Source organism: Eutrigla gurnardus, assembly GCF_963514095.1.
Source record: "Eutrigla gurnardus genome assembly, chromosome: 3".
NCBI classification, from domain to species: Eukaryota; Metazoa; Chordata; class Actinopteri; order Perciformes; family Triglidae; genus Eutrigla; species Eutrigla gurnardus.
In genome coordinates, this window is record NC_139917.1 from 22357671 (window position 1) to 22378128 (window position 20458).

Genomic DNA, 20458 nt, shown 5'->3' on the forward strand with positions numbered 1-20458 from the left:
GTTACAGTAGTTCAAATAAGGAAATAAAAAACTATAATATAACGTTAACGTTATTTTAAATAGCAAAACCTCAGTAAGGTTACATGTAGATTTTTGCTCTATAGAAATTAATCCTCTTTTTATTTGTAGGACTTAAGCCACTATAGTAACTCTTCAATGTTCATTTTTAAGTATTCCTTGTGCATTATGGTTTTATAATACCACACCAAGCACACAAGGGGGCAGCCTTTGTCTGTTGAACAAGATAACCCACCCTGAGATGATGTACAAACTCACCCATCATGCAATTTGCTTGAGTCTGCTGTTTTCTCTGTCAATCTCAGCCACCGTGTAGCTGAGCAGGTTCTCCAAGAGAGCCATCTAACCTGCAATATAGACCAATCAAAAATACACCATAAAAACCTCATCAAAAGGTGCAAGTCCATCCTACTAGTGTAGTTTACCATCAATCTTCTATGAAGGGGGAAACAATGAATTTAATTGTTTTTCATTTTTAATTAATAACCAATGCAGAGATAAAACTTAAAAGACAACACCTTAATGTCTACAGTAAAACCAGCTGTGGTGATTCAAAGAGTTCTGTTACCACAGAAATTAATTACTGTATGCACCATGATGCTATTCCATAATTAACTTGCAGACAAATGTCTACACAAGCAGATTTTGTTATTAAATTGCAGCTTCTCTTAATGTCAAATCCCAAGGCACACTAGCCAAATCATTAGAAAAATAAACTTGGTACACTTCCCATACATGACTTCATTTAGGAGAGCTGAATCCGGTCTTACTCAGTTTCTTTCATTTATAAATCCTCTCATATTGGCCACAATATGAGAGGATAAATCTAGCAGCGGGTGATGGATAATAGCTGACCAGAAAAAAAGAAAACAGTAATTGAGCTGAAGATTTCCTCTGCAATTTCATTAGAGTCTCTGTCAAGGGAAGCTCGCACATGATGACTGACACTCATTAATAGTCGTAACACATTGTTATCAAGTAAATTGCAATGTGTGCACACCGATGAGGCAGCATTCTACAGTTTCTCTGTAAAAATGTGGGGGGGAACAACCACCTTGCCAAAAGCATATTGGTTGCCTCCAGCCTTTCTGTCATCCATCTTCTCTCTGGGAATATGGGTGACTTTCACCAATCAAACAAGATTCAGTGCAACGGTCCCTGTAGGGCAGAAAGAAAGCAGGCAAATGATCAACGGATGTATACATAATAGTCGCCTATGTATCTGTGTTCGTAGAAAAGGTATTTATTAGTTTTGGAGAGAATAGAGACATTTGAGGACACAAGCTCGTTTGCTGCCTTGCCAGGAGATGAATGGGAGTGTTGGTCCACACTGACTGGTGTGGTTTTTATTTGTTATACTGTACGAATATTCATCGTCTAAAGTAATGTTGCACATGTTTATGGTCTTCCTGGGATCCGTACATATTATGACCCCGAGTTACACCATTGTTTGAATCCAGTATTTCTAGTTGTAGTGGTATGAGGCTCGGAGTGGAGGTGAGAGAAATGTTATGAGTAATGTCACTAATTACTTCTGCAGCATAGTTAGTTAAAGCACTGTAATAATTTATGGGCTATGGGTTATTGTTTTTCCAAGTTATTTCCCCAACAGTGCTGGTGAAGCACCAGTTGTTTGATATAGAGAGCTGATGAAGTTGCTTATTGAGCGAACATTAAAATGCATCAATGGCCAGGTTTACTTCTTAGCTATTTTAAAACGTATTTGTAATCAAGTAAGGTCACAAAAGTTCAATTAACCTTCATGGAGCACGTCAATAAAAAAAATCAAAGATGGCGCATTTCCATTGGTGGCTGGGGTGGGGGCAACCGTTAGCTAATGCTAGCTGCTAATGCTAGCTGCTAGCTAACACCTTTCGGTTTCTTTATTTATTTAAAACGTGTTTGAACTCGAGCACACACATACACAGCTCTCAGACATATCTTTTCTTTTGGGGGTTTCATACACAGGACAGCAAACTTACCTATCTCTAGTTGGGACACAACGTTCAGCTGCTCCCTGCTGGCTGCTTCATGCAAAACAGACCACCAAGAGGGGGGGAAGAAGGGGTGAGAAAGGGGGAGGGAATCGTAGTCTGGCACACGGACGGACCGAGCTGTTTAGGAGGAAGTGGTATGCAGCTCAGGCGGGGTTGTTCCTCCCTCCGTCCCGTAGCTGTCTTCGCCTCTCATCTGTTTATATTTACAGAGACGACCGCACGTTTTCCTCCCGGAACACCGGACCCTCGTAAACCGTGGAGGTATCTCTAACCGGCATGCCCGGACAGCACAGCTAACACGGTTAAAACGGCTGACGATGGCTTCGGTGCGGATGGTCGGCAAAGTTACGGCGAGACTTTTGGGAAGTATTCAGCCTCTCCGCTGCGGTCTCAAAACTACTCGTCCGGTGACATTTCTCCACCAGGTAATTTGGTCCTTTTAATCGAACGTTAATTACTTTTAATTCGTCGTGGGTTTCGCTAAGGTCACACACGCCCCCGTTTAACCGATAAATAGTATTGGTTGACGGGCTGGTTTCCTGCTTTCTGAACACAACACGGTGTACTGTGGTAGCCTGAACCGTGGTCGCGTCGGATAGCTAACGTCGGGACATTTGAAGGCACTGTTCAATGAAGGATTTCGTTTTACAACTCATTGTATTCTGTAACATCAGGCTTTTTGACCTATCTTCTTACTTGTGGTTGAATATCATCCATTTCCACACAGCAGCTGTCTCTCTCTCTCTCTCTCTCTCTCTCTCTCTCTCTCTCTCTCTCTCTCTCTCTCTCCCTCTCTTTCTCTCTCTCTCTCCCTCTGTCTGTCTGTTAATCACTATCTACTCTCTATTTGTGTGTGCTGTCATTTTCATTCAGAATAACAAATAAATAATTCAAGTGTCGTGTGTGTGTGTGTGTGTGTGTGTGTGTGTGTGTGTGTGTGTGTGTGTGTGTGTGTGTGTGTGTGTGTGTGTGTGTCTTCTCCAGTAGTGGAGCTGTTCATAGAGAAAGAGACCTTTATTATAAGGCTGCTAAACCTGCTTCTAAACTTGAACTTGCCTGTTCACATCCCAGGCAACATCACTACCATTGCTGTGTTCTGCAGCTGACAGTATATGTCCAGCATAAAGGATGAACACGTGCTAGAATTCTGCACCATCTGGCTTGTATATCGTTCAATACTGATCACCATGCCAGAGCCATAGTCACAGATGCAGCAGGGTAAATTGCCTTGTCTGCACAAATCATTAAATGCATAGTTGTGACCACAGTACTGCATAAAGTGGAACCCCACAGGGCCCCACTAAGAGAGGTTTTTTGTGGTGTGGTTCTTACTCACTCATTTTTATTAATGAGGCGTTAAATCAGCTGGTTAAATCTTTATTGTGTTACCAATTTTATCATCCTTTGCAGAAAAAATTGCGGAGGTCAGCCAAGTCGCGAGGAGGCAGATCCCTAGTGGAGGCAGCATATTTCTGCCAGTGCAGGAAGAACAGTGCATACTATATTGTTAACGCCGTGGTAGTCGCCGTACTGAGAGAATACTGACCTACAGTTTGAGGAATTGGAAAAAGAAAAAAGAGCAACATTATTTCCGTTAAACCGACAAGCAGCCATGAGTCACTCCTGCATGCAAGAATGACTAAGATGGCCTCTATTTTTAGACCGAATCGTATGTAAAATCAACTGCAGTTTTCCCTTTTCCCCTTTTTCAAATGACATACAAAGTATTATTCCAGCTATCCATGCAACAGCAAACCCTATTTTCTATGGGTAAAGACAACACTGAACGCAGCCATTATTTAAAAAAAAAAACAGAAGTCATCTTACTCATCAGTATGCTCCACAAAAATAAGGTTAAAGTCACAACCTTTATGTTTTAACCTCTGATGGGACAGCAGAAGGAGTTTACTTGAATACACACAACAAGCGGGGTCAGCGTACTTAACCCCTAGACTACCAGGATGACCCCATGACCTACAGACTGTGTGAGTGTTTGAGTCTCAGAAGACAGATGCCATGTAATTTCCTCACCTAGGTTGATCATTAGCACTGTTGTGAAACCTTGACGTTGAACAAAATATAACTCGGGTCAAGAGTGTGTTTTCTAAAGGAGTGGCTGCACAACGGGTTGTTTTGAATAGGCTGGTACAACACCTGTTGAGAGCCAGACTGACGAGACAGACTATATATAAATACTGCTGCATACAAAACCAGTTTTAGAAATCCAGAGAGCAAGTTGTCAGTTTTATCTGAGATCATCTGGGAAGCAGTATTGGCCTCTGCAATACAGGGATAACTGAATCAGAGTTCGTGGATATGCAACTGAAAATTGATCTCCTTGAAGTTGACATTTCTAACTAGTCAGTTTCTTTTTTTTTTTAAACAGTATCTCCTGTGTATCCAATACGGTATCTCCTGAAGTAAGATCGTGTAGTTGTGGAAGCAGTTATAAGGAGGAGCCCTCAGTCTGCAAATCGCTATGCACAGCATGCACATAATTAATTGAAATTCCTCTTTTCATAGTAGTTTGCAGAGTCATAACTTTGCCCTGAAGAAAATCCCTGTGAATCCTGGATGTATTACATGCTACATCACACAACATCTGAAACATACAGCTCTAGTGTTGTTCCACATTTGACAGTGGGGGAAGTAGAAGTAGTAATAGTATTTTAGCAGGTTAAACATCCTCCCAACATACTGCACCTTGCGCTGGTTGCACAGTGCTGATTCATATGGACACTGCATTGGACTGCGGGTGTCATTGCTGACCAGCCGATTTTCCCAAAATGTAATCCTTTTAAGCGTGGAGTGACAACCCTGCACATTATGAAACAGGAGAAGACTATTATGTTATGGCCGTTCCTTCACGTTTATATATTTATACATTGAGTGTGTTGAAATAATAAGAACATATATGCCAGGATTAGAGAAATATTCTACAGAAACCGTAATCCTCAAAACATCAACCAGTTGAAACAAGCAGCACTTTGTCACTGACATTTTTTTGTCTGCCAGCTGGCTCCGTCTGCTGTCTTGCACCTTTCAACGTCCGGACGGAGATGGTTTCATTTCAGCGAGCCTGACTGCCTGTTTCTCAGTGGCAAGACAAGTCATACCAGACACAGAGGCTGCTCGTTGTGAGGGCAGCATCCATAGAAATGGAATAGGAATGAATCCCTGGAAGAAGCACCGAGACATCCCCATAGAGAGTCTTTTAGATTTGTGTTTCACACTGTGTATCAAGCTGTTCGTCTTGAGACCAGCGCTGCTCAGTGTGGAAAATTCCTCAACCGAGCTGTAGTGAGAGACTGAGTGAATTGGAACAGTTTTGACTCTATTTAATCCCGGGGTTAACATGTGATCTGGGTCAAGAAGCATATCCTATAACTGCAGCTGGGGACTTTAGTTGCATGTCATAGCCCTTTCTCCCCACTTGTTTCCTGTTTTGCTTCTCTAATATCAACTGCCCAGTAAAGAAGAAATTGCCAGAAAAAAAACATGCAGGTTTCATATGAGAAAATGCATGTAAATGTATGCAGAACCCATTATAGTTTGAATGCTCTGCAATATAACGTATCTGAAGCTGCTGTCTCACAGTGTAATCAGATCAGAGCCAAGTGTGAGTAATGTGGGTAATTGTCACAACAAGGTGAAGGGTACCCTCAACCTGCCTTTTCCTCCTGTCCCAAGCAGGAATAGCAAAAAGATGAGCCCCTTTCCTCTGCCAATGAATTATAAGTAAGGTCAACGGCAGCATTGCTTCCCTTGACCTTGCTGAGACCCACAATGTTTATTGATGAGTCAACCAGCCATGCTGCCATCATTTGCAAATCCAGATCTGCGAGTCAATCTGGAAAACAAGAATATTATTTGTACCATATTTGAACACTATGGCGAAAAATGCTTCTTTTCATTCTTTGCAGCAACTCTACTCGTATCTAGATACAGATCATAAGGTAATAACAGGTGTGAATGGGATTCGTCTCCAGTCTTCCTCAAAACTTTTGAGGTGACATTAAGAAACTTATGCAACACTTGAAGTAGATTATAAAAGTTTAATGCGTTTCCTATGCAACACCATTCGCCTAGTGATATTTGAATATGTTTTGTCTGGCACAGGCTTTAAAGCTTAGACCTGCAGTCTGCTTGAGCCAAGTCATTATTGACTCCTTGTAGAAATGCGCATACATAAAACAACTCATATCATTTGGGCGGTTAAAATAAAAGCATAAATGTGTTACTTAACGTTGTGGACTGTCTTGTCAACAATGCATGCTGGACATATGTGAGATCTGTCATTGAATCTTTCAAATTAAACCTCATTAATTACAACCTTATGGTCACAAATTATATTTAGAGGCCGCAGTTAAGCAGGTGTTAATGATAACAATCCCATATGAAACCGGTTTAGGTTCTTTGTTAATCCCTTTGCAAACTTTTACCTGATACTTTGCTTACAGATTTCAAGTTTGTCTCAATCCAAGAAACTATTATACACGGAGTCCTTGTGTGACCCTGTGATGATGAATTGCTCAGCTAAGTGGGACCAAAGGGGAAATATGATTCACCAAAGAACAGAGGCAAAGGGACAGGGAGTCAATTTTGTTTTCCCTTTTGCTTTGGAATAGTTGTTATTGCTTCTTTTTGATGATTTTGATTTTGACTGTCTCATCCATCACATGGTTTCCCAAGCCGGTGACCCCCCCCCCCCCACCCCCCCCTCCTCAGTATTCCTACGCTGTGCCAAGCTCGGCTGCAAGGAAATTAACGTTGCTGATTTTAAGCCTGGAGTTTTGTGGCTGAGTAGCGATTAACTGTAAGAGTAGTCTTGCATAGCTGGACCTATCACAGCGCTGAAGAGGGTCTGGCACCACACATTAGCATTCTGGCCCATGATGATAACGTTTAGTGGTGCTAAGCACAGGAAGCAGTGACTATGCCCTTGCAAAAGAGATACACAGCGGCGTATACGCACAGTCTACATCCAGTGAGTCAGGCTACTGTACGAGGAAATGTCCTAGTCCTTTAAGGATTGTCTAAATAAAAAAAAGTCTCTTCTGGTTTCAGTGAAGACTGATGGAATGGTCTTTCAAGCGGATAATTACCTTCTTCGCTCATACTGTTCTTGTTTGGAAAGCTGTTAGGAACATGTTGGACCTGCTAGACTAAAGGCCATCTTCACATTCCCAGCACAAATTGAATTTAACCATTTGATCTGGTGTGTTTCCATGTTTTTGCACATTTTTACCATATCATTTTATAAGATAGTTGTCATATTGTCATGTAAGGCGTGTTTGTAAAAACACAAACCTAGTGTGTTTCCTCTTGGCACTCCGAACACGACTGCATCATTAACTGAATAGCAGAAGACAAAATGCATCAATGCAAATCATTTCATGGTACAGTGCTGCTGTTCCTGATGGCATCAGGGAGTAATTCAATTTCTGCTCCTGGCAGCCTCCATTTTTCATTCTAGCCTTTTCATGCCGTTCATCACCCTCACATATCTTCCTTTCCCCCTGCTTCAAGTCATGCCTGCAAGCTATTATCACATGTGCATGTGTGTGTGTGTGTGTGGAAAAGTCACTTTCCCTTTTTGGTGTCAAACCCTCGATGGGAGTGGGAGGAGATGTCTTTCGGAAGTCTCGATGCAACAGGCCTTTTCTGACAGGATTCATAATGGAGCACGCTGTTGTGAGGCTGCAGGGAAAATGAGGCCGCTTGTCACCATAATAACCATGATCACTGCTTGAGCGGGAAGATCCCAGCCTGCTCCTCTGAAGAGAGGGAGGGAGATGACCGTCTTCTCTCGCTCCTCTCTTCCTGTTGCCGTGGCATAAATAAGAAACGTATAGCTCAAGGGATAAATATGCTTTCAGCTGATTGTTTTCAGACAGAATAAGAATAGAGGAAGTCATTTGCAGATGAGGAGCGGGTGTGCAGCGTCTTTCCCTGCAGCTCCCAAAATGTGTGAAGGACAGTGGATTAACAGCCCTGCGTTCTAAAAGTGTGCAGAACAAATGTTCAATTGAAAAGCCAGTTAGTCATCGGGTGGAGTAGCAGGACCCACCCCTCTCTGCAGCCTGTACTTGTCTTGTCTTGTGACGTGGTGTGATTGCCTGTTACTTGTGTTTGCTGTATGATATTGATCATATGTAACACTGAGATTGGGCATTTTTCTACATCAATAACTGATTTACCCTCCGACACATGAGCTGACCCTGCTGGCATTTGGGTGCACGGCTTGTAAAGTCTGTCCACCCCACATTTGTGTAGAGGTGTAGGACCTCTGAGCGTAACGTGTGTGTAATAGTGCCAGTATCACTGTTAACACTATCGCCGATATCGCTTCTAGATATGTAAACTAATTAGAAATAGAATGTGATGAAGGATTGAAGGTGCAAGATGGGATATTCAAAGCAGAACTGTGTAGTCGTGGAAGGGTAGCACCCGCCCTCCGGTTCCCATAGAGATGGTAGGTTTAAATCATTTTAATGGCTGTAGCATGGGACTTGTGGGACATTGAGTGATTGACTGAGAGATTCCTGCAGTCAGACGTCGGCTCAGGGCAGGTGGTTTGCTCCCGTCTAGGAGAGCGGTACATTTGCGTGAGGACTGTTAGCTGCGACCTCAGCCGTCACCGTGCTGAGAGCTGTTATTATGTTGAGAGCATTAGAAATGCTCCCAATCTCGTATATATATATATATATATATATATATATATATATATATATAGCACCTTTAACAATTTAATTAATTTCATTGTATCCACCCACTATGCTGTTTCTAGCAATGTTAGCATAAGGGGCTCTTGGTTTGTCCTCCAGACTGAAGAATATCAATAAATATGAGATGGAGGGCCATGAAATTTTGTAGAGACATTAATGGCCTCCGGGTGATGAAATATGACTTTTGGGACCCCCAGACTTTATCTCCAGCATCACCATGAGGTTTTTTGAATAAACTATCTCCACACCTAATTTAGATGGATGGAAATGTTTTATTACACAGTACTCTGGTTTGTGACCAAATACCTGCAAAATGAATGATATTCAGCCGTGCTTTGCATATAATTGTAATTAGCAAGTGTTAGCAGGCTAGCCTTTTAAACATCAGTATGTTATGATGATCGTTAGCAAGTTGGCGTGCTAACGTCAGCGTTTGGCTTAAAGCCCTGCTGTGCTGTAGACACTCTTTAACAGAAGATTCTCTGTGTTGTTGTTTTTTGTACCTGCGAGTTCTACGCAGTTACAATCACATTGTCCCCACGAGGCACATAAAGATCATTATTGCACTTCCTCTGTCATGGAGTGTAATGAGTGTCATGAATAATAGCACGTCGTCCGCTGCTTTTCAGCTAATTTGGAACTCGTCTGTCACATAAACAATCCTCCCCTTGAATGCACATCATGTTTGCTATAAACATGCCTAATGGTTCTTAATTGTTATTATAGCGCCGTGTAAGACCATTTGTAACTGCCACATGGACAGCCGGTGAGCTACATGTTTATAATGCTGTGTGCAGCTGACCGTAATAACCAAGAGACGGCAGCAAGGCTTTGGAAATGGACTATTATTCGTCGCACAGCTCTCGGGCGGCCTTGTCTGGCACAGTGGTTCTGTTGATTTGGCATGGGATTGGTATGGGTGCACAATGCACATAGACTATAAACTGCCTGGACTCAGTCGGCCATTGAAATAATGTCACACACACACATATTCAGCAAAGACAAACAGCCTCGCCCCTTGATGCCTAGCGATAGATCACGTTTTTTTCACATTAGCAATCCGAGCACAATTGTCACTCAGCCAAACTGAACTACAGAGACGTGAAGTGATTGCTAAGGAGAGTGACGTGGTATTGGCATTATGCACCCACACTATATATTTTTGGCAGTCAGCGCCTGCACCACTCAGTTTGATGAGGCGCTAAGGCTGCGGCGCTAGTAGGGGAGGCTTATAAGATTCTGTTCCAGGCTGTTTCACATATTGGTTGGGTGTGTTGCTCCCTGAGGTTAACTATGAGGAGGCACAGCAACTAGACAGCATGGCTGCACTCCTATATGATGACAGTGAGATATTGCAGATTTGTCAACTGTTAGAGATGTATATGTTCCATCTGTGGCAGCTATCCCTTTTAATGTCTATGGTTGTATTAGGGTCAGTGGTTCCCAACATGTTGGTTTAACACTGAGCACTTAATACAAAACGCTGTCTCAACTCATGCATTGCAGGTTATGGCTAGATCTATATTAAACTATAACATTACACGTACACAGGGATGGATTTTGTCCCTCTATACCACACTGCATGTATCGCCACTTCAAACTCTTGTCAACCCCGTTTTTCTGTCAAGTCAATTGTTATGATTTTGGACACCACCATGCTTGTTTCGCTGGTATTAAAGAATTTATACATATATCTCCTTAAAATACATTTTCCCGTTACCCATGGGGAGCTGGTGTGCCGATGCATAAGTGATAAGGCTCTGTGACAGCTTTCCACTATACAATAACATCTGGAGATCTCACACGTGCATAGCAGCTTAAATTGGGTCTCATTGGGATCACTTTGTTGATTCACAATGTATTTATGAAATCATGTCCTTCACAGTGTGATGCACTAAATCATCAGTGAGCTAACAAATCAGTATAGCTTGCCTACGTTTCTGTGATCCAGTATGACTTGTTGTTTAATGTGACAACAAACAAGAGCCTCAGTTCCCGAAGGCAGTTACTAATTTCTGCGCGTGAATGCTGTTTTTCCTGTGAGGGACTTCTGCACATCTGGGCCCTATTCTATTCTATCACTGTGCCTCAAGGTTGGTCTGCCTCCCCAGCCTGTAAAAATGGACGGCTCCCTTATTCCTCTTTAATGTGATATTGATCGAACGAATTCCCAGCTGGAGGATCACGAGGTGGGAGAGAACGGCTGCCACATCCCTAGATGTCAGTTGGAACCCCCGTCCCCCCGTCCCTCAGCTTAATTGGAAATGCTATGGACGAATGGGTTCTGTTTGGAGGCTCAAACGTGTGTTTCAACAGCAGCTGGTGTTCAAAGCTTTTAGTAGGAAATTCATCACAGATTACAGTAGGACATAGTATGAATCCATACTACTACTCTGAACACAATGTTTTATTAATGCTGCTATTGTGAATCCATTTAGTACATTTTATTTTGTTTGATATTATTGAGGTATTAAGCTGAATGTCTTCTGTAAAGTGTGTAGCTTTGTGCTGCTTTGTTGCACATCCCAGTGGCTTTAGATATTAAGTAGAAATATATGTTTGCATGTAAACTAAAAGAGACAGTATTAGAATAATTAGCAGTACTCTCTGTTTATTTAGAGAAACGCTGGCATGTCATTAAGCATTACAAGCCTATTATTTAATTAAGTGCATCAGCAAAAGGGAGCTGGTTTAGAATCTGTAATATCGGGTGGTCGGATAGATGACATACCATTTAGGAATGGAGCATGAAGAAATTCATATTATGGTAAAATCACTTTCAGAGTAGAGCCAAAGTCCCGAAAACTCAATTGATGTTGGCAGACGGATTTTGAATGGATCTTTTCCAGAACCTTCTTTTCAGGATACTCTGGATGCATTTACTCTTTCGTGTCAGTTTACCAAGGGAGGGGTGTAGAGTGAATACAGAGAACAAAGTGAATAAGCTGGTAATACTTTCTTTCTTCTTTTTCAGGTTCAACAGAGGCTGCCTCTACTTGGAAATTGTCAAGCTCTTTTCTACAATACACTCGCACCCTCTAGTGGTAATATACAGTCACTACATCCACATGATAATATGTTCCTGTATTTTGTACACCCTACACACAGTTGCCCTCTGTTTGGGACTTTACAATCACTCATTTCCTCCTCATTGTTTATTGCAGACGTTTCTTTGAGGTACAAATATGGCCGTTTGGTTCTGGAGGTCCCCTTGCCGTCCAGGAATGAGAAGTGTCTGTTTTACCTCAGACCCATGCTGATGAGCGTAGGAGACCTGATCGCAGATCTGCAGAGAGAGGACCCCGGGACCACAACCTCGATTTTCTCAAAGGGTAGGCCTCTTCATCTGTTAGCTCAGCTGATCACTTTCTTGTTGCAAAGTGGTTTGACAGGTTCTTTGTCAGGAGTAAACGTGGTTTGAATGGATTGGATTGGCGCTTACCATTAACCAATTTTCACCACTGACTAAATTGGTGGAGTACTACTTTAATGCAGGTGTAAGTCATGAGCAGTTCATCCAATGAGTGATTTTTTTTCCCATCTGAAGTGCTTTCTTTTGAAGGTTTTTAAGATGTTAAACAGTTTTTCACAAGAAAAAATGAGGAAGAGTTTTCCGTTTCTCTGTCCTTTTATTAATCATATTGGGACCCCTCAGATCCATCTTGGGATTTCACTGCACTGCACATTGCAACGCCCCTGCAGTGCATCTTAACTCACATTCTCCCGACTGGAAAAACATGTTTTTTTCTACACCACCTCCACTGAAAAACAGGTGCAGGCACATTGTTCAGAAGCTGCTGAAATCACCACCCGAGGCCGAGTGGCAGACAGATCGATATCATTTCAGGAAATAGGACAGCTTATACAACATTGGAGTCTATTCTCCTTCTTCTTTAGCATCTATTTGCTGTTATGTGATTGCAGTACAAGTAGTGAGTTGGACATGTGTCCTCTCCTGACAGATGGCGAGCCTGTAGCCGACACCGCGCTGATAGACACCCTCCTGGACAAGGACTTCCAGCTGGTCATCAACGATGCCGTTTACAACGTCACCTCTCCTGAAAAGGGTACGACACATTCATCTCCTAAAGCCTGCTGATAAACGGCAGTGGTTATCTCTCCAAGCACGTCTTCTCTCCCTTTCTCATCCCGTCCACTTTTTCCTGTGCCTTTTGTTGCAGAGTATACCAGCGAGCTCGCCACGGACCTGCAGGACATGAAGCATGTTGTGCATCTGCTGCACGCGGCCCTCCACCTGCCTGAACACCACCTGCTGAAAGAGAGGGAGCTGCTGGAGAGGATGGACAACCTCAAACAAGAGCTGTCACCGCTGGAGAAGGTGGGAGATGTGTCTCGACCCTTGTTGCATCTCCTTGACAGTGAAAGCAACAGAAGACATATCTGTCCCGTTCATTTTGTCAGCCGCTAACCCACCCCTTCTTGTATCGTCGCCTGACCCTGACAGATGAAGGCGCAGCTGTCCCATACGGCAGGTTTCCACAGCTCCAGGGTGGTCTGGACCGGCATGGCCCTGTTATCCGTGCAGGGTGGCGCTCTGGCCTGGCTCACGTGGTGGGTCTATTCATGGGACGTGATGGAGCCCGTCACTTACTTCATCACCTATGCCACCAGCATTGGAGTCTTTGCCTATTACGTCCTTACCAAACAGGCAAGTCAAAAGAGCAGTTACGGACTTTAACTGATTTCCTATAAAGGAACCGTTTGGATGAGAAGATCAATCTGAGTCTCATGTCGGTCTATTAAATAGGAAGCGATAGCCGGCGGCAGTTAGCTTAGCATAAAGACTGGAAACAACTAGCCTGGCTCTGTCTGAAACCAGCCAACCAGCACATGGCAATGTGTGGTTTGATGTGGGGTTAGGTGCTGAATTATTTATTGTCTGCCCACAGTGGCTTCATGTCTCTGCTGCTAGCCTGGCAACCTCACAGTGATGACAAGACTCACCAGCCCCCAGCAAGAGCCCTGGGCTTTAAAGCCAATTTAACATAGAGGCCAAAATGTGGAATTACGACTCCAGACTCCGTCACGTGATGTGGACTCAGCGGATATATATTTATTTTCAAGTAAATCCCCTTCACAGTGTGAACACTTAAATAGCCCTCGTTTAAATCTTGAAGTCCTGAAAGCACCAGTCTTTATGCTAAGCTAAATGTTTGCTAGCTGCTAGCTGTGATTTCATATTTAATGGACAGATATTACAGTGATATCAATCGTCGTGTCTACTTTTTAACTCCTCATTTAACATAGTTATTTAAACTTTGCTCTGTTGTACAAAATCATGTGCAGATGCTTTTTTTTCTTCCCCACATTAATAGCAATCCCACTTTATTCTTTCCATCAGGATTACGTATACCCAGACGCTAAAGAAAGACAGTTCCTGAATTACTTTCATAAGGAGGCCGGCAAGAAAAAGTTCAACGTGGAAAAGTACAATGAACTGAAGAATGAGCTGGCTGAGGTTGGTTGATTGGTTCACTTCTTACAATCCCACAGACAAAGTCTACCTCACCAGCGGGTTTTGGACACACAAAGATCAGTCAAGAGATTTCTGCAATTTCAGTGACCCACTTACATTAAAGCTTTTGATTTGATGTAATAGAACGGCTACATGTAAGTATATTAGCAAACAAGTCAGATGTAATTGCTTTGTGCTAAATGTTGCACGTTAACTTGCTCACATTTAGCATATTGCCATTGTTACATTTGCTAATTGGCACTTAACCCAAAATACAGTTTAGGCGGGATGATGGGAAAACTGTTGTTCTGATGAAATGAAAATTGTACTCTCATACACTCAATTGTAAGTCACTACCTTGTGAGAATCCCGTTGAATTAACCTTTCGTAACAAGTGGCCTGTGTGACTGTTTTCTGTGCGTCAGGTGGAGGAGGACCTGAGACGTCTGAGATACCCGACTGAATATCAGCTGCCACTTGAACAGATCCAGCCAAAGCCATGAACCAAGCCTTGCCACTAATGACAACTCCCATCTTTAAACACTCCAGAGGAAAAACTAAATTTCTGCTTTATTTTGATAATGGTGCCTTTTTACCAGGAATCCATATCATTCTGTGTTTGGTTTACCGTCTTGATAATGATGCGATTATGTCTTTGAGAACTATTGAAATAAAAAGTATTTCCCAGACATTGGGAGAATCTCCTGTCTGTCTGATCGGTCTTATTATGGGAAGGTGTGGCTGGAAGACAAATATTAACCCTGAGCTCTTTTTTTCTTTTTTACAAGATGGATGTAATCACGGTATCGGGAATAAAACAGTAACTCAAATTTCACAGATTTTATTATACAAAGTCACAACAGTAAGACCACAAAAATACAGGATCAATGTATGCTGGTAGCTTTGTTTTTCCTGAGTCATAGATCATGTGACACAGCTGGAGGTGTTTCAGGTCCATAGTACAACTTTTTCTTTAAAAAAAAACACCTCTCCTCCCTGAGGTACTTTACACACGGGTGTTCGTTGCCATGTTGGGTGCAAATACGCATTATTGAATGTACTGTAAACTGCTACAACACAAAGAACAGCACAAACGAGAATTCCCTTTTTGATGGAGCGAGCCGGAAGACAAACAGCATGTTTATGTGGTGCCTCGTTAGGAGAGATGATTTGTGCTCATTGGTGATTCTAGAAAGATAATGGAAGTATTAAACCCTGGTTGTCATGCTGTTATGTCACCTGCCTCGCGAGATAAAGTACGTTGGAAAATAGTCTGGCATGTTCCTCATCCGATATTATCAGCTTCCTCGTAAGAGGCCTGTAAAAATGTCATCTTCTGTCTTCTCAGCTTGTTAGGGAAAGACAAGTCAGCTGCAGGACGAGGCAACATTTGTGTCGTACCACAGTAGTTTAAACCGGATTAAAGAACGCAAATATGTGACAAGTGGTTGAGAAAAGAACACAGATCGTGGTCCATAATCCTACGATTGAGAAGCTATTTCTTGAAAGTACAAAATGTGTATTGATAAAATAACAGGAACACCTTAAACTATAATGCAGTTCTCACGGTCTCAAGAATTATACATTATAGTCTTGTAAATTGGAATTGGATGTGAAAAGATCTTCATGCTGGATGTTTTGGGCTGAACTGGTTATCAGAGTAATTATGGTAGATATAATAGAGATAATGTATTTAAATATGAATTTGGGTCTTGATAAAATTGTTTATTTGAGGTTGTGAGTCCCCTGGTTCATGATTTGGACAGGAAATGAAGCCTTAATAGTCAAGAGTTGATAAACGTATGACATTTGCTGTGTAAAAAAAGTCTCTGCTGTCTTTTCCTAAATGTTGATGTTTTATTTCATAAAAATATATTACCTTTAATAATGTTTGAGGGGTGTACCCTGGCAACAGGAAACCAGTTGAGTTGACTTACTGGTGTATCTGGTGTATTCAGTTGGGACCAGATAAACCAGTAAATCAAATCCCATGACATGATTTCTCCTCTACCCTACTTTGTCTTCGACTGTCATGCAAATGCAAAACCTTTAAAACCCCTTTATTAAGCAGTTAATTGTTTCACCCAAGAAACTTTACACTATGAGTTCAAACACAATTTGGAATGGAATGAGGCCCAAGCTGAGGTCACATTTCGTCAGTGCATGTGAATACAAGCTGTTCCTGTTATTTTATAACCATTGATTTTCACTGTGAAGTCTATGGCTGCCAGTTAACCGATTGTTCAGTGTATCTGTGAATAATAGTGTTCATTTGCAAAATGCTGAAGACTAGAGAAAACAGCAACATTCTTTAAAATCTCACAGGAGACCCCCGTTCCCTCAGAATGAATATAAAACCAGCTCATTTTATCACTGAGGTCTGAAACGGTTACTTTTTTTGTCGGAAGTATAGTTTCTTGGTGAGCATCGAAGCAAAGCAAGGTACTTGCTTCTTCCCAATGGCGTTCCGGTCGCTGCTGTTCCCGACGCTCCGCATCGACACTTTCCTGTTGACCAGCGTCAGTAATTCTGTGAATTCGAGGGAGTCCCCGTACTTTTGAAGCAGCGCACACAGATCCTGGACATACCAGGAGCCGTTGATGGTCTCTCGGTGGGAATAGTAGCCTTAACAAACGACACGGGTGACAGGACAGGATAGTTACTGACTGAATAGCAAAAAGGTGAAAAAGTTTAGCCCAGAGAATATACATCAAAGTAAGAAAATACATAAGTAGATAACTTTTCTTAATTTGTAACAATTAACTAACTGCTCTCCGAAAGGGTCTGTATACATTTTAACATATGTATGGGGGGGCTGGAGCCGATCCCAGATGTCATTGGGCGGAGGCAGGGTACACCCGGGACAGGACGCCAGTCCATCACAGGGCCGACATGTAGAGACAAACAACCATTCACACTCACATTTACACCCTAACCCTAACCCTACAATGAACCTATCCCCATCCTGCATGTCTTTGGACTGGGGGAGGAAGCCGGAGAACCCAGAGAGAACCCACGCTTACACAGGGAACACATGCAAACTCCAGCCCGACCAGGGAATCGAACCCGGGAATCGAACCGGGTTCGATACACCACCGTGCAGCCCCACATAACTACCGTTGAGCTCATTTTCTAACATGATTCAGGGATCGCTGACTTCCACAACTTGATAAGTTACAAACAAAAGCGTGTCTCAGCTGTGTGACTCCCCTGGAAACCGTCTGTTGTTGTCTCTGCTACTTGTTCCTGCTTGTGTTTTTGTCCTAAACGCTGTGTGTGATGTCATTGAGCTCTCAGGGCCACAGTTTATAATTCACTCTAGTTACTAAGTAGGATTACTGTTCAACGTTTACACCTTCAACGTATGAAACGAAGAGTGGATTTTCCCATCATGAGCAGATTGAGAGCTTTAAACATTCCCTGCCGGCTCACCTTCGGCCACAGAGTAGCACATGATGAAGTCGGCCCCAGCAGGGAGGGTGTGCACGGCGCTGGCGTCCACCACCACTTCATTCGTCTTCAGCTCGCTGTCCACGGCATCGCAGGCTATCACTGGCTCATCGTGCTTGTCTCCGCGGCATGCCTAGTGACGGACACATCGACCTTCACCTTTTAGGAACTATGGATTTCCAAGCGAAGCATTCAAAAACAGGTAACGCCGCATTGTTGCCGTATTCTGCTGGATTTCACCGGGTTTTGTTTGCACGTACCTGCAGTATAAAGATCTTCGGCTTTCCCACGAGGCTCTTGCACTTGTCTCCTTTGAACAGGGATGTGATGTCCTGAATGCTGATCTTGCCGTCGTGGGTATAAACGTGATCATTCTCGCCGTGGCTCAAGAAGACGAGCAAAAAGCAGTCTGCATCTGAATGGTTGGCCTCGGCGGCTGGTAGGACATCAGGTATTTGTTAAACTCGCCACACAAGTAAAAGTGTAAAAGCAGGTTAACAACAATGACGTTGAGGCGCTGCCCTTCCGCATATATATTTAGTCATTTGAGTGTCACACGTGATCATGCATGTGTTTACCTTCGCAGATTTTATCCAACACTTCCACTTGTTTGTAGTTATCATAAGCCCACACTTCAAAGTTCAGCTCCTTCAGTCTAAAAGAGAGGTGAGGTTAAAGTCTTTACAGTTTGCTCAACATGTACAGACAAGCTCTTTTGCACACGTTCGCAGAATATAATGTTCCCTCTCCAGCAGCTGGCTGGCAAGTGTTACCTTCTCTCCAGGTTGTAGCGATCAGCGTTGGTGCCGTGCCTGTCGCTCAACCCCAGGCGCCAGAAGAAGCGCTCCTGGTTGAAGATGAGTGCAAGCCCTCGTTTTTTGTTGTCCATCTTGTACTCTTCTGCAGGATCCAAAGCTAAAGAGCTGTTTCATCATGAAAGCGGCACCGAAACAAATGAATATTAGATGAGTGCTGGTGAGAATCTACAGCTTCAACTCCACAAACAAGGTGAAACGTGTTTACCTTCTGATGAATGCATCCGTCTCTGTTAGGTTCTCCGTGCACGCTATAAAAAAAAAAACACAACACATATATGAATACCCACGCAGCAAAGTAGAATATGCTGTTATTACTAAACAACGTGCTTAAAACAGCTTCTTTTTTTTAAATATCACAAATACAAAGTAGGATTGGGCTTTTCAGGCTTCTTTGTTAAGCAGCACAACTACAGGTGCATGAATTGCTCCAGTGCTGCTGGTAAGGGGTCAAGCAGCCATTGTTCTGACAGATTAGAGTCTCCATAGCCTTCAATGCCTGAGTGACAGGTGGAGAAAGATGCCAAAGGCTGCTAAAAGAACAGAGGCCAAAAGTGACACCTCCATACCCCACCCTACACAAATGTAGGTTGGACTTTGTTTGCAGCAGCTCAGGTTGTTTGACAACTTGCAAGGTATTATCTGACTGGGGGGAAAAAAGTAAATTAGCAGGTACACATATCTTTGCTTGTGTACACTCATTTGGCAGTTTATTAGTTACACTGTAACTGTTGCAGTCTAATACAACAGCCCTGAAATAAAATCCTAACTTAATGAATGTTATAATTGTATTTTTACAATACTACTTGACAAATATATTGGGTGGACAAAATATTAAACAACATAATACAAGTTAACAGCAATGAAACAGCTCTTCTGGCTTCTGGTTGATGCTCTGACTTTTCACTTCTTCCCCCCAATAAAAACAGTGCTGATCAGTTTCTAAATGACACAGGATGACAGGATATATGGGGAAGTGACATCCTGTCTACATGTTGTGCAGTAAAAATCGAGGCAATTTAAGATTGATGATTAATATCACCCTGTTTAAATTGGTTGTACTTCGGACTTCACTGATAGTAAACCCTTTAAAAAAGAAAGCAAGGAAGCGACTATGTAAATGAGTGTCACTCACCCGCCCTGTCTGTTGCCAATGTGTTGAACTGAGCAACGCTTCCTGCGAAGGCGAGAGAAAGTATATTGAGTGCTGATATTTTGAGAATGGTTTAATGAACCTAACGTTGTGACTGACTGAAAACAAAGAACAATGGCAGCGGAAACTCTCATGTAACAACAGTAGTAAAACGATAGTAAACAGGTTCACTCATGATACTGAGCTTGTTATCGTCACATCGAAGTCATTGAAAAGATATTTTTTTCCCCCTAACTTTTGAAAACGCCGTGCGCAAAAGGTCACACACGTATGTTTCCTTTAAAGTAAAGTTATACGTGTAAGGTCGTTACCTCCGCATCTGTCGTCTGCCGTGTTAGACATGTTTGCAGGTTGTCTTCTTGACTCCAACTGACACCGCTGAAAAAATGAATTTGCTTCGTCAAAGTAACGCCGAGGTAAGGGGAGGAGCCACGCCCCGGCTCCTCCCCTTACCTCTGTAACTCATTGGCGGAGAGCTAAAACCGGAGAACGCGATTGGCTGTCGCGCCTGTCAGTCCAAGGTCAACAGTCAGGACTTCCGTGTTTGCCACATTGCAACAGCGAGTCATCAGACATTCAAATACGGGGAGTTGAGACTAGGATTTGTGCAGTTGAGAAGAAATAACGAAGGTTTAATTTATGATCCAGACTTTCTTTTCCTTTTCTCACGTTATAAACTTTACTTGAAATATTTGTTTTGCTCTTGGTTGAGGGATAAAGGGGAGCCGCTCCTCAGCGGTCCCTAGACTCCCCTCTGGATGCTGCGTTCAAGAAACATAGTTTCAACACAAATGTCAATGATGACAACTGACACAGAATTA

At 42.6% G+C, this 20458-nt stretch overlaps 2 protein-coding genes across 2 annotated transcripts; one reads left to right on the forward strand and one right to left on the reverse strand.

Moving 5' to 3' along the window:
- The first annotated feature begins 2140 nt into the window (after positions 1-2140).
- Positions 2141-15188, forward strand: LOC311011326 (calcium uniporter protein, mitochondrial-like). The gene is made up of 8 exons (XM_084006220.1): positions 2141-2440; positions 11718-11787; positions 11908-12075; positions 12706-12810; positions 12925-13082; positions 13209-13412; positions 14106-14222; positions 14645-15188. Exons 1-8 carry the CDS (start codon positions 2333-2335, stop codon positions 14720-14722), a joined length of 1008 nt encoding a protein of 335 aa, XP_083862346.1. The 5' UTR covers positions 2141-2332; the 3' UTR covers positions 14723-15188.
- On the reverse strand, positions 15045-20019 carry LOC311011328 (caspase-6-like). Its single transcript, XM_084006223.1, has 8 exons — positions 19949-20019; positions 19620-19661; positions 18693-18735; positions 18443-18592; positions 18248-18324; positions 17930-18105; positions 17652-17802; positions 15045-16844 (listed from the first exon to the last, which is right to left on the reverse strand). Exons 1-8 carry the CDS (start codon positions 19977-19979, stop codon positions 16609-16611), a joined length of 906 nt encoding a protein of 301 aa, XP_083862349.1. The 5' UTR covers positions 19980-20019; the 3' UTR covers positions 15045-16608.
- Between the last annotated feature and the right edge of the window lie 439 nt (positions 20020-20458).